The sequence below is a fragment of the Podarcis gaigeae genome (assembly GCF_964106915.1).
Source record: "Podarcis gaigeae genome assembly, chromosome: 5".
Classification (NCBI taxonomy): domain Eukaryota; kingdom Metazoa; phylum Chordata; class Lepidosauria; order Squamata; family Lacertidae; genus Podarcis; species Podarcis gaigeae.
In genome coordinates, this window is record NC_139681.1 from 29899022 (window position 1) to 29925373 (window position 26352).

The 26352-nt window shown below is 41.5% G+C and overlaps 2 protein-coding genes across 4 annotated transcripts in view; one reads left to right on the forward strand and one right to left on the reverse strand.

Moving 5' to 3' along the window:
- The window catches only part of CTNNA3 (catenin alpha 3), a 540285-nt gene that overhangs the window by 308155 nt on the left and 205778 nt on the right, over positions 1 to 26352 (reverse strand). The window lies entirely within an intron of this gene.
- The window catches only part of LRRTM3 (leucine rich repeat transmembrane neuronal 3), a 97717-nt gene continuing 71999 nt past the window's right edge, over positions 635 to 26352 (forward strand). Inside the window, exons 1-2 of the mRNA XM_083740443.1 lie at positions 635 to 1173; positions 1502 to 3033. Coding sequence (XP_083596569.1) covers positions 1170 to 1173; positions 1502 to 3033 — 1536 coding nt within the window. The 5' untranslated portion in view covers positions 635 to 1169. The remainder of the gene's footprint in view (positions 1174 to 1501; positions 3034 to 26352) is intronic.

The window sequence follows — 26352 nt, forward strand, 5'->3', positions numbered from 1 at the left end:
GAGTCTCAAATGGGGGTTATGTGCCTTCCATAGATGTGGTGGATCAGGGAATATGCATTGTAGTATGCCAGTCAGTATACAGACATGCCTCCTCATACACCCACCCAAAAGAGTTAACTGCACTGGTATTAGACCTGTTTTCCTGCCTGATTACTCATAGTACTTACCATCTGTATACCAGTGGTAATAGCGAGGATTAGTGTGTTTTACATGACAATGTAATGCCTGTGGTGTTCAATTACACCCATTGTGTATATACGCAGGTTTCTGTGAGTATGGGCTTGTGTGTGTGCTGTTTTCTTGCCTAAATGAAAAGAAATGTTACATCCAAGCTTTATGTTAGGTGGAAGTCCCAGCAGCAAATGCTGGGCTTAAAAGGCTTAGTTAAATTACCCAAAAGAGAAAGATGACAATGAAAAGCTAAAAGCCCAGGGAAATTTCCAACCATTTCACTAGTGTATACTGAGGCTGACCAGTCTGCTCCTATTTAGTCACCCAGAACAATCACTCATTTCCCAGCACAGGGCTTACTCATTTGCAAGATTTAAAGGGGGGGGGGAGGGAGGAGGAAGATATTTCTGCACATGCCCATAATATTCTTCACCACTGGGGGCAGCTTTACATAAGACTGCATTCACTGAAACCAAAGCAACAGTCGGAGGAGCTTTCAGAATGACAGTACGCAGAAGTGAACAGTGCTTGTTCATTGAACAGGGTCATCCTGGCTTCTGTGCTCCAACGCAGTTTCCTTAGCTGGATCGGGAGTGCTAACTATGAGAACTGCTGCCTAATGGAATACAGATGGGTGAATTCAGACAGCTGAGCATCACTTGGAGGAATCTATCATGATTTGCACGGGGAGATTTTAAAGCAGCTCGTTTCTAAATGTAAAGATGCAAAAACGCACCATCCATGAAGATCCTATTACCTAGGAAGAACTTGACATTCTGCTGCAAATGCTGTGTTGGGATTTATTTATTCTTGGGATGTTCTGCATGGCTGGCAAAGAATAATGTTCCAAAATCGGTCCATCTCCCAAGGGGTCCAATTTTTCTTCCTGGGTGTCAGCAAGCCCTGACTCACCACAGAGCAGCTGACAGGGGCTGTCATGCTTGTGGCACCCTAAGCAAAAGCAAAAGACCTAACGACGACCTTTGAAAACACAAAGGATGGGTAGGTTTTCCATTTTATTTATTTATAGTTAGCCTACAGCAGTGCCTGCACTGATTCTGTTTTAATTGCTCTATAGGTTTGCCTCCCTGCAAGATGTGACCAGAGTTAAATTTCCAAGAGATTGTATTTGACTGTGGCTAGCTTATGTGCATGATTTTTTTTTTCTTTATTACATTTTCCTTTATTAAAATAAAGTGGGGGTAAGCTACAAAGTACTTATGCTGCTGGGGGTTTCTTATGCATGTAAGTAGCAATTCTGAGCATGATTGAAATAGATCTGGATTGTTTATTTGGGGGGATAACTTTTCTAAGTTATTTTTATTTCCAGGTTTCAATGTATTTAGGCTACTGAGCGGATCAGCTGTAGCCCTGGTAATAGCCCCTACTGTATTACTGACAATGCTTTCTTCTGCTGAACGAGGATGCCCAAAGGGCTGTAGGTGCGAAGGCAAAATGGTATATTGCGAGTCCCAGAAATTACAGGAGATACCCTCAAGTATATCAGCTGGTTGTTTAGGTTTGTCCCTCCGATACAACAGCCTCCAGAAACTAAAATACAATCAGTTTAAAGGTCTTAATCAACTCACCTGGCTCTATCTAGACCATAACCACATCAGCAATATTGATGAAAATGCTTTCAATGGAATACGCAGGCTAAAAGAGTTGATTTTAAGTTCCAACAGAATTGCCTATTTTCTTAATAACACCTTCAGACCAGTAACAAATCTCCGGAACTTGGATCTGTCATATAATCAGCTGCAGTCTCTGGGAGCTGAACAATTCAGGGGCTTAAGGAAGCTGCTGAGTTTACATTTGCGGTCCAATTCCCTGAGAACAATCCCTGTCCGAATTTTCCAGGACTGTAGGAACCTCGAACTCTTAGACCTGGGCTACAACAGAATCCGAAGCTTAGCAAGGAATGTCTTTGCAGGCATGATCAGGCTGAAAGAGCTTCACCTGGAGCACAATCAATTTTCTAAGCTTAACTTGGCTCTTTTTCCAAGGCTAGTCAGCCTCCAGAACCTTTATTTACAGTGGAATAAAATCAGTGTTATAGGACAAACGATGTCCTGGACCTGGAGCTCATTACAAAGGCTTGATTTATCTGGCAATGAAATAGAAGCTTTCAGTGGACCTAGTGTTTTCCAGTGTGTGCCCAATTTACAGCGTCTCAACCTGGATTCCAACAAGCTCACGTTTATTGGTCAAGAGATTTTGGATTCTTGGATATCTCTCAATGACATCAGCCTTGCTGGGAATATATGGGAATGCAGCAGGAACATTTGTTCCCTGGTAAACTGGCTAAAAAGTTTTAAAGGGCTGAGGGAAAATACAATTATCTGTGCCAGCCCCAAAGAGCTGCAGGGGGTGAACGTTATTGATGCAGTGAAAAATTACAGCATATGTGGCAAAAGTACTACAGAGAGGTTTGAATTGCCACAGGCTTTCCCAAAGCCAACCTTTAAACCCAAAGTCATCAGGCCTAAGCATGACAGCAAGCCCCCTCTGCCCCCCACCGTCGGGTCCACAGAAGCCAGCTCAGAGCCTGAGCACGACACAGAACACATCTCTTTCCACAAAATCATAGCAGGGAGTGTGGCCCTTTTCTTGTCTGTGCTTGTGATCCTGCTGGTAATCTATGTGTCGTGGAAGCGGTACCCTGCCAGCATGAAGCAGCTGCAGCAGCGCTCTCTCATGCGAAGGCACAGGAAGAAGAAACGGCAGTCGCTGAAGCAGATGACTCCAACCACACAGGAATTTTATGTCGATTATAAGCCAACTAACACCGAGACCAGTGAGATGCTGCTGAACGGGACGGGACCCTGCACATATAGCAAAGCAGGCTCCAGGGAATGTGAGGTATGAACCATTGTGATTCAAATAAAATAAGCTTTTTAAAAAGGTGGGTTTGTTGAACCTCAGTGATTAATATGAAGGTTACATTTCTCTTTTCTGCCACAAACACTTCTATATCACATCTTGACACATGCTCATCATATGTTGGCCTTTTCCTTTCCTTTTATCATTTTCAACTTTCCTCCATAAATCCACTGAAAGTGAAGAGAATGCAAATCAGAAGTTTGAGTTCAGGTTCGACACAGTACCTGTTGGTACAGGTGCTTTGTTGGTTTTATTCCATCATCATTATTATTTCAATGGAAAGCTTATTTCATAGCTCATAAATCACATCTGCAGTGTTGCTGCGTTGTTTTTTAAATGCAGAGTTGTTTGCATATGTGCTGATTTTATGTGGACAAATAATGCTAAAAAAAGAACAGTGCAAGCATTTTAATAAATGCTGAAATTCACTTCATGATTCAAGGATGCATGGCAGCCAAGTGTTGTAGGCTCATACACATTTTAGGACATGCTTTGGCTTATAGATGGTGCAGGAACAACTGCGGCCGAATGCTTGATTTCTGTTGAATGCAAGGCATTATCAGAAGCAAGTGGGTTTAAAGCAACATCCTGAACTACTGAGGGTGGGGGCAGGGGCAGGGGAATCATTTGAAGTTCAGAGGAGGAATAACAGCTTTCATGAGGAATAAAAGATGGGTAGTAGAACAGAATGGGATTCACTGCACTGTGCTCTAACACAATAGTTTGTAGAGTTGATAACTACTAATTGAAACCTGTTTATGTGGTTTCATATAAAAGATGCTAGTGTTTCTCCCTTCTCACAGTCAGTTGCCTTTCAGAAAGTAGTCAAAAGGCATTCATTAAATGAGGAGACCAAATTCCTTATTGATGCAATTAGAGGAGCTGAAATGTACAGTTACAAAGGCAAAACCACTTCCTGCACACATTTGCTTGGGTGCTCATTGGAAATTTATTCTGCAACAGTGTTAGAAGCATTAACGTGACTGACAATGGAGGCATTAAATCTGTCATTTTTCTATCTTGAAAAAATACTAAGTTGTGCTTGGTGGTGTTTCAGTATGCAATTTGCCACTTTGGGTATTTAGAAAGCTGGCAGAGCTACATTTTAAATACAGCACAGCAACTAGAAAAAGCTTGCAGTGAAAACTGGATACTTGCCCAGTCTAAGGAAAAGCACACCAGAAATATTCTCTTTTAGGAAAAGTCCATGGATCAATGGGGGTTGGAGTTGGGAATCAATTGATTCTTTTGTATAACCTTGCTGAATGGCATTTTAGGGACACACTTGTTTGTTTATTTTAATACGGATGCAATGTTCAGAATAGATTGGAGGTTGTCATGGTGGATACTTGTAATCCATAAGACCCACCTCAAATGCCATGGCAAAATATAACCAAATGAAAAATTCCTCTAAATATTTTATAATTAGCAACCACATATTACTCCTTTATGAAAAACAGATCTTTCCCCTCCATCTTCAGAAACAAACTGGAGCATGTTTATAAAAGGTGGCAAATAATTTCACCACTTCTGTTGCATAACTTGATTTGGCTTTGTACACTGCCCATCTCTGGCCACTTGGGAGAGAATGTATCTACAAAGCGGTTGCACTGCAGCAATCTAGAAAAAGAGCATCCATGTTCTGGGGTATTTTTGCTTTTGGGGGGATGGGGAGATAGTGAAAGAAAATCACTGTGAACTATTTCCAGAGGTAAGAACTGCAGAACCTAATCACCACCAATGCACTTAAGGTGATTTTCAGGGTATAAAGTTGTTTTTGTTTTACAGGAATATAAGCAGAAAGAAAGTGAAAGGCTGCTTCATAATTTTACTCATGTGAACTAATATCATACATTTGTTGAAAGCCAGGAGTCAGTGATTTCAGCTTGATTAAATATGACACACTTTACTCAGGAGATGTGATTTTCTGAGTCAATATTCTTCTTGAGATATAATATTACCATAAAAGTGAATATATCTAGTGCCAAGAGAGCACCAACATTGTATCAGATAATATCTGTACTGAAAATATTGACTTTCTATAACTGTAATATGCAAAATGTCAAGGCACTCTCTCTGGAATGGTGGGAAATGGCATTCGTGCATATACAAAATGAGAAAAATTAATACCACCCAAAATTATCACACAGAAAATGTTTTCCTAGTCTTTAATTCTTAGTATGAAATTTGCAATGAACATATATTTCACAGTGTTAACCAGGGACAGTTTTGACATGGCAATATGAGAATATTTTATTTTTAAAAATGTGTCTGACTCAAATATGGTAACAAATGGATTGCAAATATTGGTAGAGCGACTTTACATTAGGCATGTTTCTTTGTCTCTGACCATACCTGAAGCTAACACGACATTGAAGAAAGCTCAAGTACCCCTACACAAAAATGCTCTGGTCAGAATAATGTGCTATAGCATTTTATAACCCAGTAAGTAGGGGTCGGGAATGTAGAAAAGGAAACCATTAAGAATAGTGGTGTCTTTTCAAATGCCCAACAGTTGAACTATTGATATCAATAATGTTTCATATTTATTATGTAGAATTAACACATGAAAAATATTGCCCAGGCCTTAAGAAACTGCATTTTCGGCTGAAGGATATCTAGCAGGCAATATTTATTTGTGCATAACTTCAGTGATAAAACAGAGGTGAACATGTAATTATTACTATAGTCTAAGAAAGAAGTGTCTGGCTGATGGTGCAGCTTATGCAGGCCCGTTCCAACCACTCTAGTCTACAATCTTTTTTTTAAAAGTGGGGGGGAGGGTCAAAACTGAGTTAAATAACATTAGTTCCAGGAGATGGAAATTGATTGTAAATTGTTGAACATTCTCTGTCTCAAGAGAATCAAACCATGCTTTATTCATTATTTTGTGCAACAAACAAACAGTTGGCCAGTGGTTTCCACACAGCGTCTTCCCAAGATGCAAAAAAGAGAGTTTATTCCTCTGCCTTTAATGCTATGCAGAAGCAGGTGGCAGCTTGTCACGCAGAGATGAAAAAAGCTGTGTCTGTAGCCATAACCTCCTTGTACACTGCTACTGGGTTTACAGCAGCCATTTACTCCTTTGCATCACAAAACTCTACCCAAATCTCTTAACAAAGAACAATGAAATATTCTGGCTCTCCCCTGAACAGATGCCATGCCATCTTTTTTGAGGTATAATGTCACTATGAAAGTTTTTACTCTTATGTGATCATGGCCAAATGAAAAGGCTCTTAGGTGGCAAAATTTGCACATGAAAAGATGTTGGGAGAAACATGCCCTTTTCTTGACACTGTGTCATGTGTTTTTACCACATTTGGTGGGAGGGGGTGCTTCACAAGACTTCTTTGCCAGATTACTAGAAAAGGAGAAAAGAACTGTTTTGTAGTGATACTTCCACCACAAACATCAACAAGGGAATCAATTGTTGAGATCAAATACCAGAAGAAGTCTTCCATAGGCATCTGCCTGGCAGAGTGAGAAAAGGATGCTTGACTAGATAGGCTTTGATCTGATCCAGAGCTCTCCTTATGTTCTTAAGGCAGTTAAGCTTTACTGGACAGAGGAAAGCAAATCCTAGGAGAAAGGAGGTTGCAGAGCACACATCTGTTTTCAGGTCTATGGGTTACAGAATTCAAAGGAAAAAGGAAAGCCTACATAACACTGTCAATCAATATGGAATTAAGGGGCACAGCCCACACAGCCACGACTTTTGACAGGGAAGTAGGAGGTCAATAGGCCTCCTACCACCTGAACCAAAAATTCTGTTGTGGAATCTCAGGCACCTAATTCTTCCCCAAGCACATACATGTACTGCCTTTAAAAAGCTAACTCCACAGTTTAGAAACCCTAATGCAAGATGTGTGACTGTTGGTAAAGACAGAAATACTTCTCTGCCTCAACCATCCACTCTGCACTTCGGAAAATCATAGAATCATAGGATCATAGACTCTTAGAGTTGGAAGGGACCCCAAGGATCATCTAGTCCAACCCCCTGCAATGCAGGAAACTCAATTAAAGCATCCATGACAGATGGCCATCCAACCTCTGCTTAAAAGCCTCCAAGGAAAGAGAGTCCACCACCTCTCATGAGAGTCTGTTCCACTGCTGAACAGCTCTTTATGTTTAGTCAGAATCTCCTTTCTTGCAGCTTGGTTCAAGTCCTACCCTCCAGAGAAAATAAGCATGCTCCCTCCTCCATGTGACAGTCCTTTAGATATTTGAAGATGGCTACCATATCTCCTCTCAGTCTCCTCTTTTCCAGGCTAAACATACCCAGCTCCTTCAACCACTCCTCATAAGACTTAGTTTCCAGACCCTTGGTCATCTTGGTTGCCCTCGTCTACACACATTCCAGCTTGTCAACATCCTTCTTAAATTGTGGTGCCTAGAATTGGACAAAATACTCCAAGTGTGGTCTGACTAATGCAGAATAGAGTGGTGCTATTTACTTCCCTTGATTTGGACACTATACTTGTGTTGATGCAGCCTAGAATAGTATTAGCTTTTTTTACTGCTGCATCACACTGTTGACTTATGTTAAGCTTGTGGTCCACCAAGACCCCTAGATCCTTTTCACATGTACTGCTAGTAAACCAGGTGCCCCCCCATCCAATATTTGTGCATCTGGTTCTTCCTGCCTAAGTGCAGAACCTTACATTTGTCCCTATTGAAATTCATTTTGTTAGCTGGTGCCCAGTTCTCCATTCTGTTAAGGTCATTTTGAATGCTGATTCTGGAGTAAAGAGTATTCTGGGTGGCAAAATAATAATGTAAATTTTGAGTTAAAGCATAGCTGTAACAGTTGGTTAGGGACAGAAGAGGAATTAATGGGAACATCCTATGCCCTTTTAAAATGTGATTCTTTTTGGGGGGGTGTTATTGGGTTGTTGTTTTTATTTTGATTATATATATTGTGGTTTTATATTTTGATTTTGTTCTGTGAACCGTCCTGAGATCTCCAGGCATAAGGCCATAAGGCAGTATATATATTCAATAAAATTAATTAATTAATATGCTAAGAGCAGCTTTAATATGTTGTGCCTCAGGAGTCAACAGCAACAACAGCACAAATGTTTATTTCATGTTTCATTTAATTTTTAAAGATCTTGTTGGTAAAATTCAGACAAACCTTTTCTTAGCATAATGGGAAGATGCTGTCTTTGCATATGGCAGAGTAAAATAATTAAAAAGTGAATTCATAGCCTCATTCTTTTTGAGGGGGGCAGGCGTAGGATTTTACTGCTGGGCCATGCTTCATTTTCCTACAAAGCAGGCCTTATGCAGAAATCCAATTATTCATGAAAAACCATTAGTTCAGGACCATCTAAAATATCTATTTTAATTTTCTGTACTAAGGATGCCATTCCACTATGAAGAGTTTATTTGGGGACTAACAATATCAGGACATGAACTGTTTTGTTTTTTGTTTCCAAATTTTGAATGCCAGAAAACAATGTGCTTTTGGTAACCCTAAACACTCTGAGGAATCCAGGTCATCTCTTCTCCATAACCCGTTTATGTCTACCAGCCCATTAATCAATGTCCTGGTGATGCTTACATCCCTGGTCCTGTGGGATTAGCTTTATTCAGTCCCCTACAGATAAGGTACTTCAGAACTATCCTGCTATTGATAATGAGTATGCTACTCTAGCTTAGAATGAGGAGAGTCTCACTTCATCAGCCAGCATATTTTCTGAGAACATGGAAAGGTTGGCAATTGAGTATTTACAGAGTTAGCCTTAGCCCTGGTGATGTGATTTTAATTCACTAGGTTTAGAGTAAGCTCCAGCTCTCCATTATCACCTGTTGTGTCTCGATCAAGGGTCTCCTGGGCTCCTTCCCAGACTCTCACTTAGCCAATTCACATGTGCCTACAGTGGCGTGAGAGTGGCTTTCCCAACATGTGAGTCTACACAGCTTCATCAGGCAGGGTGGGGATACTACTGACACACATGTTGTCCAGTAGAGAGAGAAGGCAATGTTCCTGACACAGGAACAGTGTGGGATTATAGCACAGGGAAGGCACTCCAATGCTTCTGCATGTGAAGATGACACATGTTCTGGAGCAACTGCAAATCTTACTCACTTAAATCAATAGGATGCACTTTTGACTTGTCTTCCAGCCACCCCAGCCTACCCCGTGTTTTGGATTCCAAGCTTCTAAAACATTTAAGCTGCTCATATACAAAAGCTGGTGGTCACTGAAGTATGATGGTGCATTAGCTCATATCAGTATAAAGTGCCAGCATACCTGCTGCAGAGCACTGGTGGGATACCCAGTTCTCTATAATCCAAGCCTTCACCTTTCTAGGGATAAACTGAAGTGGATGCTACAAGTAGGCTGTTGCTAAATAAATTACTTCAGTTCTTGAGATTGATATTCAATTCTCAAAAGCATTTCTCATACTAATGAGACTGAAACTGCATCACGTTACAGGAACCTCTGTGTTAGGCACACATATATACACACATACACATTCTCTGCTTAACTTTGGTTCTAAAAAAAAATTGGCGTGGGGGGAGGCAATTAAACTGGAAGTATATGTTCTGAGCATGCTCCGAGCTGTTTACTTGAAGGGCATACCTAGGCAGCCAGGCCTAGGAGTGTTTTTGTAAAAACACTTAGGAGTGTAAGCTCAACAACTTTCGGCTTTTTCTAAAAGAAGCTCAACAATTTTGGTGTCCTGGTTTTTACTTTTTGAAATATGGCAACCATAATGTATACAGCTGCAATGTTGTATGAAGTGTCCATTGGTCCATTGCAAAGGAGAAGGATGTTAGAACAGGTGGAGGCCACACAACTTTACTTCCAACAAAGAACAACAGGGGCCCCTGTAAGGCATTTTTCAGTTTAGTTATGTGCTGAGTATTTGTATAACTGCAGTACTTATGTATCCACAGCATCTTTGCAAACAGGGAGGATAGGGAGAAAATCACAATTGGCCACACCCATCTGACTATTGGCCACATCCCCATGGCTCCCTAGCAGGCTTACCAAACCCAGTGGACACCATCCACCACTGTATGAGAGAAATATGGGAACCTCCACTGTAAAGTTAAATTATGCCACAGTGTGATGCAAATATCTTCCTGTGGAATTGGGGGGGGGGGAGGGGAGCAGCCTGCAGGACCACGGATTTGAGTTCTACCAATGCTTACCACTGTAAGTTAACAGAAAGAGAGTGCACACACGCACACACAAAATGTTTCTGCCACCACCACTCATTAAGGTAAGCCCTTTCCAGGGGCTGAAATTTTTTAGCATTTCTTATCTCCCTCATCTCTTGAAAACATAGCCAAAAATATTCCCCTGCTTTCTCAGACTGCAAATGGGGCTCCAGAAGCAGAGTGGTACTTTTGACACAGATTGAAAATATTTGGTAAACTAAATTTTTAAAGAAAAGCAGTGACACCCAGTGGCAGGATTAAGTAAAGCAGGTAAGGGTGGCTTTGTTTTTTGTTGCTATTGTTTTATTTACTCCCAGGTATTTGGTTGCCCCATTTTTTCACTGAGAACCGCTGCAATGGGCATAAGGCCCAACACACAATTGTTTCCCTTTTGTATCTGAGCTGCAATCAAAATTAAGATGCCACAAGTGATCAATTCATTACAAGTATGCAAACTATATACTAATGCTACCAACAAAATTTACTAGATGCTTGCAAAACTACAATACCTACCCAGTTCTTAATATTCAAACCTAATACCAAACAAGGCCTGATGTACGTTCACATAAACATATGCAAAAAGCAATGGTGTGATTCAGAAGGTGTACCTTATTACTGCTGTGTTCACATACCTTTAATATACAGGACTACATGCCTATTGGAGCAATACTTCTCTTTAAACTTAATTCTGTCTTTAAGCAATGCATAGAATACTTTTACAAGTGAAGAGCCAGTACCCTAGGAACTGCGCTGGGGGTTGCTTCTCCTTGTCCAGAGCCAACACCAATTGAAATAATGGAGATTTCCTTTTGAGAGCCAAACCTGGCATTCCCTTCAAATATACCAGGGTGATCAGTCCACTTCTCTGGTGCCTGGCATCCCTGTTTGGATAATACTGAGTGAAGTACTCATAAATATACACAACAGCAGAGCAAAATTATCTGAGGGAAGTTGCATCCATTATTATTATTTAAATGGTATCAAAAGGCAGAACCAGAGAAGGATTACCCAGCATGCTAATTAAGACATGGAGGAAGCCAAATTGGAACATGTGAGACAAAATTATTCAACCATGCATCTGTGTGGCTTCTGTGATTGAGCATCTTTAGATGGATTTAAACAATGGATGGCTGTTCCCTTGCAACTAAGGCAGTTCAGGGCTAAATTAAAATAGCACCAGCTAACTAAGCAAATGAACCAGAATAAACTGTGCTTTTCACACCAAAGCATATTTTGAGAACAGAATCAGCTGGATGAGGGAAGAGCACCTGCCTATGCCTATATGTCTCTATGGCTGCACTTATGCACATGCTCAAGTTCAAGGGCAAAAGAGGATGCTGCTTGTATATCAGAGGTGAGAGACGTGCCAGAATATGGTTGAGCAAAGGGTCATTAATGCATTCATCAAGCAGTGATTAAGAGGACTTACAAGATTTAGCACTTTGGAAATGCATTTCTAAATAATAGCTAATTAACTCTACTCTGAACTGAAGCACCTCTGGGATGGATTATTTAACAGTTCACTATACAACTGTATGAAAAAGTTAGACAGAAAGTTAAGTAAAAAGACTAAATAAGCTGTGAATGCGCATGGAAGGTTCCACTTGTAATGTTATCCAAAGCAATTCTGACAACCAAAGATCCAACATGCAAAAGCTACTGCTTAATAATAATAATAATAATAATAATAATAATAATAATATTTATACCCCACCCATCTGGCTGGGTTTCCCCAAATATTCTGGGCGGCTTCCAGCAGACATCACGGTCATTTTCATATTGTTATATCTGCATAAGAAATGTAGGAGCAGAGTAACAAACTTAAATTTCCCCAAGTATACTCAGTGCTATTTTTCTAGAAAAAGAGGTGCTGGAACTCATCGTGAACGTCTCCCTTGTTCTCTTACAATGGCAATGGCACCCACCTGAGAGGTGCCAGAACTGAGTTCTGGCGAGTTCCCTCTCAAAAAAAAAGCCCTGAGTATACTAGGTGTGTCTCAAGTACATACAGTAATATATTTTTATTTACAAATACTAACACAGAGTATAGTGAAAGTCAGCAAACGCTTAAAGCAGGAAGCACAACCATTAATCATGCAACAGGTTCCCAAAGAGAGCAAATGTAACTGAGGAATACCTTGGTTTTAGCTAATTTGAGTTAAAAAAAAAACACCACAAAAAACACCCCTCTCTGGTCACCGTGCCCAAATTCAGGCATAACAACAAAGCTCTTTCGTGACCCTTAAGCTCATCTGCTCTCCTTCCCCCACTCTTTTATGCCTAAGGAGAGGAAATCTTAAGTTTCCATTTCCAGTTTGTAACAAATTGCAATTTCCTAAATTGTTAAAATACAGCTATCTGTGGTTTATTCAAACCATGTCCTGATATAAAATCCTGCTTTGATGACCAACAGTGGTTTGTTACAAACCACAATGGCTCAATGCAGTGCATTATTGGATCAAAACACCATGGTTTGCTGTTAAGTCTGAATTCAGCATGTATGAATTTAAATTTTGAACTCTATTATTCTGCTGTAAAATTCTGGTGTTATTATATACCAAAAGCTGCAGCCACCAAGAAACATACTGCATTTTTCTTAACTTCCTATTCATCTATTCAGGTTTGTCAGGCAAAACCGTAACTTTCACCTCATTCATGGCTAATCAAGAAAGCTATGATTATATTCCTTTTCACATCCTAATTATATAACAAATAAAATTAGTCACCAGTTAAAATAAAGCTGTATACTAGCCATGCCCACTCAGGAGTAAGTTCCATTGAATTTAATGTGGCTTACTCACAGGTAGGCTGCATTGGAAACATAGAAACCTGCCTTATAACAAGTTGGATCAATTGTCCATCTAGCTCAATATTGTCTAAACTGACTGTCAGCAGCTGCCCACAGTTTCAGGCAGGGAACATTTCCAGGCCCACTTAGAGATGTTGAGGGTTGAACCTGGAAGCTTCTGCATGCGAAGCAGATTCTCTACCACTGAGCAACAGCCCTTCCCCACCCTTCAGATTCCAGCCCTAGCTGATTATAAATTGAGGCAATTAAAGCTTGCAGTCCTATTTGTTACAGGCCTTTCCCCCTCTACTTAAAGTGGAGATTGTGATCCTTTGCCCACCCCCTAGCACCTTCAAGAAAAATAGTAATATTCTATTCTATTATATTCTATTCTAGATTGGTATGTAATTTAAACGCATTGAATATATGAAAGTCAATCAGTGAGTGGATTTAGGAAAGGCCAAAACAATTGATGCATCTATAGTTTTAATTCTGTTATGAGCAAACCTCAGCTTTTTTTTTTTATTAAAAAAAGAGTATACCTTGTCAAAGGAGCAACAGTCAGCGAGCAGCTGCTCATTGATAAGCCAGAGGGGTACTAACCTTTACCACAGCATCATGTACCATTTTTTATTAAGAACATAACTATGCTAATATTAGACATCAGAGGCTTGCTGTGTCAAGAAAAGGTCAACATTTTAACATCAGTGTCTGAAGTCACAATTGCAGAATAACTGCTGGAGATGGAAGAAATACTGCAATTGTGGTTATTGCTCTAAGATTCAGATTGATGTGGTAGCAGGGAGTGGAGCTTTTCTATTGTTTTATGAAAAGCAAAGTGCTCCATATGTGCAAAGGCAAATGAGAGGGAGGGAAGCAGATTTTCCAACAGTATAAATTCTCCATCAGACACCATACATACACACACAAAAAAGTACTAAATGAACCCAAAACATGACTTGCTCCTTGCTTACACCTTGTATCACTGGTGATTTCTCCATAGGAGTCAGTAGTTCTTATCTACTATATGGTAACTAATATAGTGGTACCTCTGGATGCGAACAGGATCCGTTCCAGAGCCCAGTTCGAATCCAGAAGCGAACACAACCTGCGTCTGCACGGGTCACGATTTGCCACTTCCGCACATGCATGTGACATCATTTTGACTGTCTACGCATGCGCTAGCGGCGAAACCCAGAAGTAACATACTCCTTTACTTCCAGGTCACCGCAGTGCGCAACCTGAAAATATTTATCCCGAAGCCACTTCAGCCTGAGGTATGACTGTAATGCCCTTGCAACAATGTAAATTCCAACTGAGCAACACACTAGTGCACACCATTTGATCAATCAAAAAGTTATCCATTTACTCCTGCTTCCTCATCAAAAACTGGCACCTCTCAAACTCCAGGCTTCTCCAGTTTTCACCAACATTGTCTGTTAAGCACAACTCAGATGGGTTAAATTGCTTCATGTTACACTGCAGTCAGTAGGGCCTGCAGTGCAGACCTTCAGCACTGACTTCTGTCAGCTTACAAAGGAAACAGGATGACTGCTGACAATATCTGGTATTATTGTTTGGATGTTTGCAGCCTCAGGGGTGCAGTACATACATATGGATAAAAAAAGGAGAAAAAGAGGATAACCACTGCCACCTTAGTTTCTGTCTAAAGCATTCCTGTACAGTATCAGACCTTGGCTTCTGTTTATTTTAGTCAACAAGGAATTCCAAACGCTGTCTCCAGTAGCTACACTTCTTCTCTGCCCTTGAGTGTCTTCTTTTTCTGGTTCTACTAATATCCTTAGATAGGACCTGCAGGCTCCTTCCTCATCCTCCTTTCTCCAGCCCTTCTTCTCTCAATTTATAACAGCTGCATCACAAGCTCAGAGAGACTCCCAGACTAACAGCTACTAGGCCCAATAGGCTGAACTACACAGGCTGATGCATGCAAGATCTCCTGACAAACTGAAGGACAATGAGAAATAAGTCCTGCGTGCACATGGTTCCAGATCATGACCTTTAAAATATGTTGGGAGCTGCAAGCAAAGTAACAGCACCCAGGCTTCATTGCAAATCATATAAGCCATTACGTTTTACTTCTTTGTTGCTGAGAGTGCTACTGAGTTATGTGAATCCCATAGCTATTGCAGAATAAAAACTGTACTTCCACTTTGTTTTGTTTTTTAAAATTTCATCCAGAACTAGTTCACACATCTTATTTTACTTTTCTGCTGCTACGAGGTAAATGCTACATTCACCTCACAGTTCAGCTGAGGTGTGTCCTTCTTAGAAAGCCATAGCCCATGTGCAGGTAACAGTGCATATGTAGGTGACAGCTTCATGAGTTCAGGGCACTGCAGTGACAGGGAAACCAAACCTGTAATGTGCACCAGATGAAGACATTCCTGCCTTTCTCTGGTGTGTACAGCATGCAAAGGCAACTTGAAATGAACCAGGGAAAATCATCTCACTGTATCTTCAGCTGCTAATGTGTTCATAGCCATTGAGTATTGGTCCATCCAGCTCAGCATTTGCTCTGACTGACAACAGCTCTCCAGGATTTTAAACCAGGCCTTCTCCAAGTCCTATCTAGAGATGTTGAGGATTGAACCTGGACCCTTCTGCAATGCCAAGCACTGAGACAGAGCTCTTTCCCACATAGAATGCAGATGCATAGTGTAATTCCAGTTTTCATATCCTCAGTGGAGTAGCTGCCACTATGCATTTCAATAAAGTTGCCTGTTCAAAAAATTCCTGCAATAAATTTGATGCATGTATTTGGCAATGTTTCAGAAGATATTTTGCCATGTTCTGCCTGGTTCTCTCAGAAGAATTTAGCTGTGATTAGGGCAGGGGGAATCCTACTTTATTTCTACGGAAATGTATTCAGGTTAATTTTTCAACTGACTGCATTTCTGTTGACACTGCAAATTGTTTACTTGTATTGTACTCTGCTACTTCCAGCCATTATCATTTTAACAATGAGTCATTGCTTCAAAACAGAGCATTATGTCCTATTCTGTTTTCTTTTCTTTTGAATTACCAAATACTATCTATGTGAGGATACAAGTATATGTGTACCCCATTAGCCATATTTCCCCTTTGTTAAATTCAGAGCTGAGCCAAAACACAATTTGTAGGTTTGTTTATCATTTTGTTACCATAAAAGACAAAGCCCCTCTGTTTTGGGGGTCTGCTTTTGCCTGCTGCCTTAAATTTTTTAGTCCAGATCTTGAACATTAAGCACAGCTGCAACTAAACTGTGCAAAAGCCACCCATGTCTGATTTTAAGGTTCCAGGAAAATGTGCCATCCCTCATGAGCATAGCCAGGATTTTTGATGGGGGCAGACTTTATCTTGGAAGGGCAGAACCAAGCTACCTGTGATGTGATTGGTCAGTTAAGTATTTTTATTTACTTACTTTCTGGGGGGGCAACTCCCCCTCAGCTGCCCTTGGCTACGCCCCTACAGTTCATGCTAGTTTAGCATGGCATAGACTGAAGAAGCTTGCAGGCTTTGGGAGCAAAGACCTTTATCCAATCAAATTGAGGGAAGGTCCCCAGCTGGACTGAGTTGAAGCATAGGTGGGCTCTCTTTATATATTCACTATAACCCATCCAACTATATGACTGTAAGCAGGCCTAGGGGTGGAATTAAGATAGACCTTGTTACCAATCACAGTAAGACTGGTCTTGATTTTTTTGAGGGGACCCCTCTTGGGGGGCAGGCTTCCAAAACAAAAGTGGGCAGTGAGGGCAGCACAAAATTATGCAAACTATGGGGGGCATTTAGAATGGGGAAGAACTTCCTACCTTCCTTGTTTTGTTTCTTTAAAAGAAATGAAAACACTTCCCAAAGCTATTCTCTTTTCTTCCCAGAGTGCCTCTGGGAAAGAAGCTAGTCTCTGAAGCACTCTGGGAAGGAAAGAAAACAGTGATGGACAGCCAGAGCTCTACTGCTTCTGTTGCTTGACATATTTTTACATGAAGCACTTTCAGAGGGTAGGGAGAAAATGCAGATTTCTCAGAAGAAACATTTGGTGAACTGGTAGTATGCAGTAGAGGAAACTACAGTGAGCTTTTAATAGGATGTTGCCTATCCTCAACACAGTCATTAATGTGATCCATCACAATTCACTCCATTTTGTCTTTCTGAATGTTTAATGCACACTGTCAAAGGAGAGAGCTCATACCTCTGTGGTGGAAGACATGCTTTACAAGTACGGAGAAGATCCCTTGGCCCCATCCACAGCATTTCCCATTAGGAACGATGCTGAGACCCAAATGAGTCATGATAGGCAAGATACATAATTATGCTCTCCTATGGGTCTTTATTTTGCTAATTAGCAGCCCCACTGGGTTTATTTGAAGATCTGCAAATTGTTGCTCTAGGAGAGAGTATTCATCCATTCCCCACCTCCCACCCCCACCCCATAAATCTCTTTTTCTCTTTCTTACACATAGCTGCCATTATCTCTTTCATGTGAGAGGAGAAACAGCATCCATGCCTGCCCTTTGTCCCTTATGAAGCTATTAGCAGGTGCTGGGGATTTAGAGAAAGACCTAATGAGAGCAACACTTTCCTGACTTCAAAGCAGCCCTAAGGAGCTGCTGTACAACAACAAAAAATCATGCCCATTTGGCATCCAGGTAAGGAAGGGCTGTAGCTCGATGGTGTGCATGCAGAGGGTCCCAGGTTCAAGGCCTGGCATCTCCAGGTATGGCTGGAGCCATCCCATTGGAAACCCTTGAGAGCCACTGCCAGTCAGTGTAGACAATGAGCTAGATGGAGCGAAGGACTGATTTGGTATACAGCAGCTTTCTATGTTTTATGTTCAGGTAGCTGGCCTTGGGAATACCTCTGCTTGGCATTAATAGTTGACAAAGACAACTCTGGTCTAGATGGATTAGTGTTCTGAACCAGTATAAAAAAAGCTTAATACAGTGGTACCTTGGGTTACATATGCTTCAGGTTACATGCGCTTCAGGTTACACACTCCGCTAACCCAGAAATAGTGCTTCAGGTTAAGAACTTTGCTTCAGGATAAGAACAGAAATCAGGCTCCGGTGGTGCGGTAGTAGCAGGAGGCCCCATTAGCTAAAGTGGTGCTTCAGGTTAAGAACAGTTTCAGGTTAAGAACGGACCTCCAGAATGAATTAAGTACTTAACCTGAGGTACCACTGTATTTTCATGTGATTACCATTAGCAAATGTAACGGTACCTGGGAAGATGAAAACGAGTGGCGTATTTGTTATAGCCACTACTGTAGCTGCCATTTTTGTAACAGTAAAATAAATAATTGTTAAGTATGTTTAATATCTTATCTGAAATTAAACGTTTTCCCCCTGGGGTTCACTATTATTCTGAATTTCGAAATAGTGACAGCAAAAAGGACAGTAAAATAAAATAAACCTCTCTGGTTTACTTCCCTAGCTCCATAAAGCTAGTGATTTCTATGCTTTGATTTCCACATAGAAACTGACGTGGCAAATACAACATTTTAACAAAGCCAATTTCTTTTAAAGCCTTGTTGAACTAATTACATCCAACCAGGGTGCAAAAATACATTTTGTCAGGAAAAGAAAAGCGGACTTCAATTAAATGTAAATCCTTATTCAGCACTCTAAATTCTTAGTTGCTCAAACTCATTAATGAGGTGGTAAATAAAACGGTCCTAAATGCATATGTTGTGGTTACAACATTCATTGTGGTTACAAGCATTCATTATTTTCACTTATTCCATAAGCCAAAGCCAGTCACATTATTTCCCCAGGTATTCAGGAAATTCAAGCTTTCCAAAAGACTTTAAACAATGATGTGAGGGTGAAAACAGGGTTGCCCCTGTGTCTATTTTCCCTGTCCCTCTCTGTATCATCACATGTAATAATGAGAACAATTAATGTTTGATGGCATCCTATTGCATGTTTCCTGCTTCACCCATTATTGGCTGCCACAAGGGTGTGAGGTAGGAACATGACAGTACATGCAGGTCCTGCTTTATGGGGGGGAAAATGCATTCCCTGGAATCATTCTTTAGGCAAGACTCAACAATTTTTGTTTGCAAAACGATTCAACAATGTCCACTGATTCCTATGGGGAAATATTGAATGTGTTCCTGACCAATCCAATCCAAGGTTTGGATAAGTGAATTTTCACAGAGCAAGTGTTCATAAAGTGGGACCTGCATGTATATTTCTTTTACAGTACATAGTTAATTTTTGTAGCTAATTTCCATAGCTGTAGTGAGAGGAAGGGGAAACTCAGCTACTCACCCATGTTCACTGTAACTTCTAGTTATTCTCTAAGACTGCCTTTGCAAATGATGCCCTCCAACTGTTTTGGACTACAACTCACAGGCAGCTGGAGCTGATTGGCATCATAGTCCAAAACAGCTGGAGGGCACTAGGTTGGTGACAGCTGCCTTAAAGGTGTCCCCCTCCCCTTCCTCAATTCATAACTTTTCTCCTTGAGTTTTACAGTACAGGATTATCTCTGCCTGTGATGTTGATTAAATTTGGTGATATCCAGTGCATGGAGCTCACTAAAGCATGCCATCCAGCCAACATTATTTAAACATTTGTTTGAGACAGAATTCAGTCACAGCAGTTAATCTGTAAAATACACTCAGCTCCCTCCTCAGGCAATCAGCAGAAAGAAAGGCTACAATGGGATGTCACACTAAGCCACCAATAAATAGCTCACAGTTATAAGATGCTAAGTAGGTGCTCATAGGTAGTACATGCCATGGGGAAATGTCAGATTTCCTTTCTAAAGTTGTTTGCTTGTTATAATGTTCTGGCTGAGGGATTTTAAGTATCCACATGCCACATTAGCGTAGGGGGGGATGAATTCACCAACTGTGAGGGGAAGCTTTTGCTGATTTATTTTATAATCTGACTAGGATTCTGCAGGATGACAAGGTGACTTGTGCTAGAAGTGGGATGGCTGCAGTTTTACCACTCACTGGCAGTGGGGTTGGAATCCAGCCCCCGTGCAAGTAAATAAGTTACCATGACAGTTTTGGCACTCTTAGCTGCTGCTTTGGCATTGGGTCTAGGATTTTTATTCCTATTCTGTTAGGAACATAGAAAGCTGCATGATACCAAATCAGACCATGGTCCATCTAGCTCTCATTGTGCACACTGAGTGACAGTAGCTTTCAAGGGCCTCAGACAGGAGTCTTTCCCAACCCTGATTGGCATTGCCAGGGACTGAAGCCAGGGACATATTGGCTTCAATGAATGTGTTATGTCACTGAGCTATGGCCACTTCCACTGAGGGGCAGCCTTTCCTGAAACAGCTCAAATGCATTTGGCGGCAATCCTCAAGCAAATGCTGTGCATTACTGAGGAATTAGAGAAATAAGTTTAAGACATGCTTCCATTCTATGTGTCCAGGAATCCAAAAATTTGGTCTTGGCTTAACAGCCAGCCATTATTTGTGGTTGCCAGCAACTGACCCCTCTCAATGGGAAGGGAAATAAATCAGTTCACCTTTAGAAATACAGGAAGCTGCCATATACTGAGAAAGCCTGTCAGTCCATCTAGCTCAGTATTCTTGACACTGACTGGCAGCAGCTCTCCGGGATTTCAAGCAAGAGTACTTCCCAGCATAGCTGTCAACTTTTCCCTTTTCTTGTGAGGAATCCTATTCAGAATATGTTTCCCAGTCATTCCCAGTTTCCTGGAGATGCTAGGGGTTGGTTTTGAATGCAGTATGTCATATGATAGCCATCTTCAAATAGCTCAAGCCCTGCCACATGGAAGAGGGAACAAGCTTGTTTTCTCCTGCTCTAGAGGGTAGGACTCAGCCAATGGCTTCACATTACAAGAAAGGAGATTCCATCGGGAAAAACTGTCCAACAGTAAGAGCTGTTGGACAGTGGAAAGGCCTCCCTCGTGAGGTTGTGGACTCTCCTTCTTTTGAGGTTTTTAAGCAGAGGTTGAATGGCCACCTGTCATGGATGCTTTAGCTGTGATTTCTGCATTGCAGGGGGTTAAACTAGACGACCCCTGGGTCCCTTCCAACGATTCCATGATTCTATGTGCTCCACCAATGAGCTACAGCCTTTTTGTCCCAAGTTGCTCCCAAATTCCCTGCAGTTTGGGCTGTGCTCTTCTTCCCAGATGTGTTAGCAATTTACCTTCAGGGCGATATTATTGGGGGAAGGATTGAAAAAATGCATTTGCACAACCAGAAGTGGCACAGTGCACTCTTCTGCTCCTCAATTCTACCACCTCATTCTTCCACAATCTTCCACACAAGGCCTCAGTCATGTGAGCTGAGGAAGGAAGTGGAAGGACCCAAAAGTACTTGCTTTTGTTCTCTGCATCATTTGAACACAGGAAGCTGCCTTATACCAAGGAATATTGGTCTATCTAGGGGAGCATTGTCTACACAGACTGGCAGTGGCTCTACAGGATTTCAGATAGGGGTCACCAGCCCTATCAAGAGATGCTGGAAATTGAATCTGGAAACATCTGCATGCAAAGCAAGTTCTCTACCATTGAGCTGCAGCCCTTTCCCTAAGCTATAATCCTTCACTCAGCTCTCAAATAAATTGTTGTGACTATTATCTAGTGCAGTGGTCATCAACCTGAGAAACTACAGACACATATTGTAGAGTGGAGGGCAGGGGCAGACTTTGGTAATATGGCATCCCCCAAATGGATCTCTTACATTTTGCAGCCCCTTGGCTCAGTACGCTGTGAAGGGAAACCACTCACACTATCCTAAATCCAGTGCTGCTAGGTCTTTAAAGCAGGGATAAAGACCCTGGGACCCTCCAGATGTTGTTGGTCCTCCTGTCAGACCAAGCTGGCATGGCCAGTGGTCAGGGATGAGGAGATTTGTGATCCAACAACATCTGGAGGGTCACAGGCCAGTCACTCCTGCTGTAAGGAGAAGAGCAAACAGTTTCCTCCCTGGAAAGATTCTCCTTAGTTGTTTTGTTAAGTTAAGAGGAGGAGGGAGGAAGAACTGAGTTCAGGAATAATAAGCCATGCAGTGCATGTCTTGTATACATGGAGGACATGTCCTTGAAATACTTTCTTTAGATCAAGAACTGTATGCCTGTGCTTTAATAGGGAAAGGGAACAGAGATCCAATTCCATCTCCCTCCATGCCTATAATTTTATATAATAGTAATGTCTGCTATTTGCAGTTTCATTACATCTGGTGCTATGTACAGAGATGGAATGTAGATATTCTCTCCTTTTATTGTTGGCTTGCAGGCAGGCAGGCGTGTGTGTGTGTGTGCGCGCGCACGCGCGCAAACACACATACACACACAGAGAGATATTTCTCTTTCCTAATATAAATATTCAAAGTGCAATAATATGATGGTACATGCATTATAGAGCTCATGGGTGCAAATCCCTTTGTTCTATTAACCACTGCTATTCATATGCATTCAAAAATGAACGGGTCTGTGCTAAAAGGTTACATTCATTAAAAAGAGAATGGGCTTTTTTTTAGTTGAAACCTTTTCCTTATAATTCTTAGCTAGAACTGCTTTGTCTGGGGAACAAAAGATATATGGGTTAGTCAATCAAGCAGCCCACTGAAGGCTAATATTAAACAATATTGCCAAAATGCACACTGGCAGCAGGCAGCCTGTGCCACCAGAACAAATTCTATGCAACATATTCAAATACTGTAGTGTTTCAAAGAAATGGCCAAATGTAGAGCTCAATGTCTGCACTACTGCTGAACTGGGGACCTCATACAGCAAAGGGCTGATTAGTTGAGAAGGCAGCATTTGATTTCTTAAACAACTTGTATTTGGTCATACTCCCAACAGCTAGGGTGTTGCCACAGCTTCACATTTCAACTAAATGCAATTTAAATTTTTTACATTAATGATTTACCACGGTCATGACACGTGAGTCATAGCCGTGACATGTCTTTACCCTAGAAGGAGAAAGCAGACTTGCCCAGGGCTAATTTCACAGTAGTTTAATTATTAAGAGGCGTCTTCCTTTCACATGTATTTTTCTAAACGTATTTGAAAAGAGGAGGGGGGAGATGGAAGCTCTGGACAGAGAAGATCTCTGTTTATCGACAGGCTAGTTTACAAGCAGACAGCTACGCTGCAGTGCATAGACAACATTTCTTCAGCTGATCTGGTTCATTAAAATGCAAGCTTACAACAGGCTCTCTTAGAGCTGCAGCTGAATTATCCATGGACTTTTCCTCCCCTGCAGGGCCACAGTGCACTTTGGGTAAATGGGACAATTCCAGGAGAATTTAATCAGAGTGTTGCAATCTGCATCTTTCTGGAATGAGGCTTTCTCTCTCTCTCTCTCTCTCTCTCTCTCTCTCTCTCTCTCTCTCTCTGTGTGTGTGTGTGTGTGTGTGTGTTTGCTAATTGGCAGGAGCATAATGGTAGTCCAGGCTTGGGGCCAGTGCTTAATTTCTAAAATGGGAGGCAAGGAGCCAGGGTTTAGACTTGCCTCTAAGATCACCCTTATCGACATTCTAGACCATGGATTCTGAAGTACCTTTCCACTTGAACAACTGTAATAGTCATGGGGAAAGTCAAACTTAGAGAAGTTAACAGACAGGGGTTAGCATATGATCTTCCCCCATATACTTGGCACAAGGTGGTGTCTTATTTCAAATAACATTCTAGGTCCCACTGTTGTGTACAAAAACAGTGAAAACTGAACCACCAGAGTGAGGTTGGCAGCAAAAATCAGGGACACCCCAAATTTGGACACTTAGGACTCAGCTACACAGCTGCAATTATAATGCTATAAGTGCGTTATAAAAATGTGACACCAGATGGTGCTGTAGAGCTTGATCGCAAATATATTTTATTGCATTTTTACAGCATTTTCATAGTGGGTTTTTTTATATCTGCATAGATCCATCCTCATAATAAAGTCCTACAGAATAAATGTACCATATTGGCCCGAATATGCCACACTTTCCCCCCAAATTTGACTGTGAAAAGTTAAAGTGCGGCTTATATTCGCGATATTACGGTATGCAGCCAGGAGCGCAGGGTAAATAGCGCCAGAAGCGTGGTAAAGCGGCGCCCGTCCAACGTGCAGTCCCCGTCCTCTCCCCCAAGGCTGGGAAGGGAGAGAGCGAGGAAGGGGAAAGGTCGTCGGCAATGCAGCATGGCTCCCCCCCCCCCCCGTACGCAGCTAGGAGCAGTGGGGAAGGGAGTGGCTTATATTTGGGCCAATACGGTAAGTATCCATAAGAATATAGGAGCCTTCTGGATCAGACCAGTGACCCATCTAGTTCTGAATTCTGTGCTTGCAATGGCCAACCAGATGCCTATGAGAAGCATGAAAGCAGAACATGACTGCACTAGCACTCTCTCCTCCTGCAGTTTCCAGCAACCAACATTCAGAAGCATACTGCATAGAAAGGCTTTGGGACACTCAGCAGGTTTATACCACAGTACTCACAGAAGTAGGGCTTCATGCAGCTGGGAGGTCCTGTGCCTGGTCTTCCTGCTTCATTTCAGCCTGTAGGCCATGGCTAGGGCTCACATGCATATGCAACATGCTTTGGGATGAACACTAGCACAAGACGCTAGCACAAGAGAGAGTTCAGAACCTTTCCGCTGGTTCTGAACCTCTGCAGGGAGGTTGGGTCACTTCAGTGACCCTCCCTCATACAAAGTAACTATGAGTAACCCTGTCTAGTCTGCAGCTGACCAGCCCCAAGCCAGGAAGTCTCCACCATTCCCACTGCAGTCTCCAGGATAGACATCACACCGTGTTCCTCCAGGGCAGACAGTTATAGGGGTGTATGAGACTGGGTGCCTCTGGTGAAACCCTGCCTGGTGGGGCAGCGCTCACACAGGGCCTTCACTGCAAACGTCCTGACATAGTGTAGTCTAAAGTGGTGGCAGCAAAAACAAGAATGCAACTGGAGCCCTTTGGAGAGAGTTTTGCCCAGACAGGCTCTTTCTGGCTGGGCCAGGGCTTGCCTCCCTCCTTGGCACAACCCTTCTGCTTCTGTTCTTCACTGTGGAAGCAGAGATGGTTGGAAATTTGATTGTTTCCTTTCCTGGGAATGCATGAAACAGTGAGAGACGCAGCCTCTAGGCATCTGGAATTGGGGACACTTGAGAAAGCAGACACATCTTTAATAGCACTCCCTATGGTCTAACAAATAGCATGAACGAGCAACAACTCTGGTCAGAAAATAGTGAGCCTGGAGAAACAAGTTTCCCTTTGTAAACCTGTGGCAGAATAATGGCTTTAATTACAGCAGTATTAGTAATAAGGTCAGACATAAAGGGCCATTGACCAATGACAAATCTGAGCCACTGTAGCCAAATTAAGTACATTTAACAGGGACGATATTGAGCATAGTGTATGTTTATTAGCTTAGCTGCCATTAGCCTATGTTACCTAACAGTACAGGCACATACTCTTCATTAGAAAGCAGTGTTGGGTTTGACAGTGGTAACACTGAATACAGCAGCAATGGCCCAATAGCAGCAGTAACCTTATGATCTGTTAATGATCTCAGGGTGCAGAATTTGCACAGCCAATGGGAATGGAGCCAGTTGTAAAGGCAACGTTCTTTCCTTACTGTTCATTTTTCACAAGTATGTATGATTTTATTTTCAGTAGCAGTGCTGGCTGGAGTGCAAGAAGGTCACAGAATAAGAGTCATGTAATAAAATGAATGCAGGATATTTAAAATGAAAATGGTCTCAATCCAGCTAAACTTTAGGTCCAAAGGAATGTGTTAGCTGTGAAGACATTGAAGCTCATTGATTATGTTATCAACATGACTTAAGTAAGAACTATAACTGGATTGGGGCCAACAATTTTACCTGCTCTCTGATTTAATTGCTGAAAATATTAAATTTTTGAACATGGACTCTAGCTTGAAGAGTGGAATTTTGTAACCCAAAGGACTCCTATAGGCCCAAAGAGATAATGGGGAGCTCTATATTGTTCCCTCTTCATTAAGCATTTATTCTACTGAATGTAATTCAAAATTTATTTATTTAGAAAAATAATAAAAGCTTTTGTTAAAAATAAATAAAGCTCCAAGTAGTGTGCAGATAAACTGACGGATAAACATGGCTAAAATCCGTAATACAATTAAAAATAAATTTACATACTTGAAGTTCACGGCATGTAATGCCTTGAAAGAAAATATTATGAAAATGATATATAGGTGGTACATGACTCCAGTCAAGCTTGCAAAAATATATCATCTGTCTGACAATAAATGTTTGAAATGTAAGGAAACTGAAGGAACGTTCTTTCACCTCTGGTGGACTTGCCCTAGAGTTAAGGCTTTCTGGGAAATGATATATAATGAGTTGAAAAAGGTATTTAAGTATACCTTTCCTA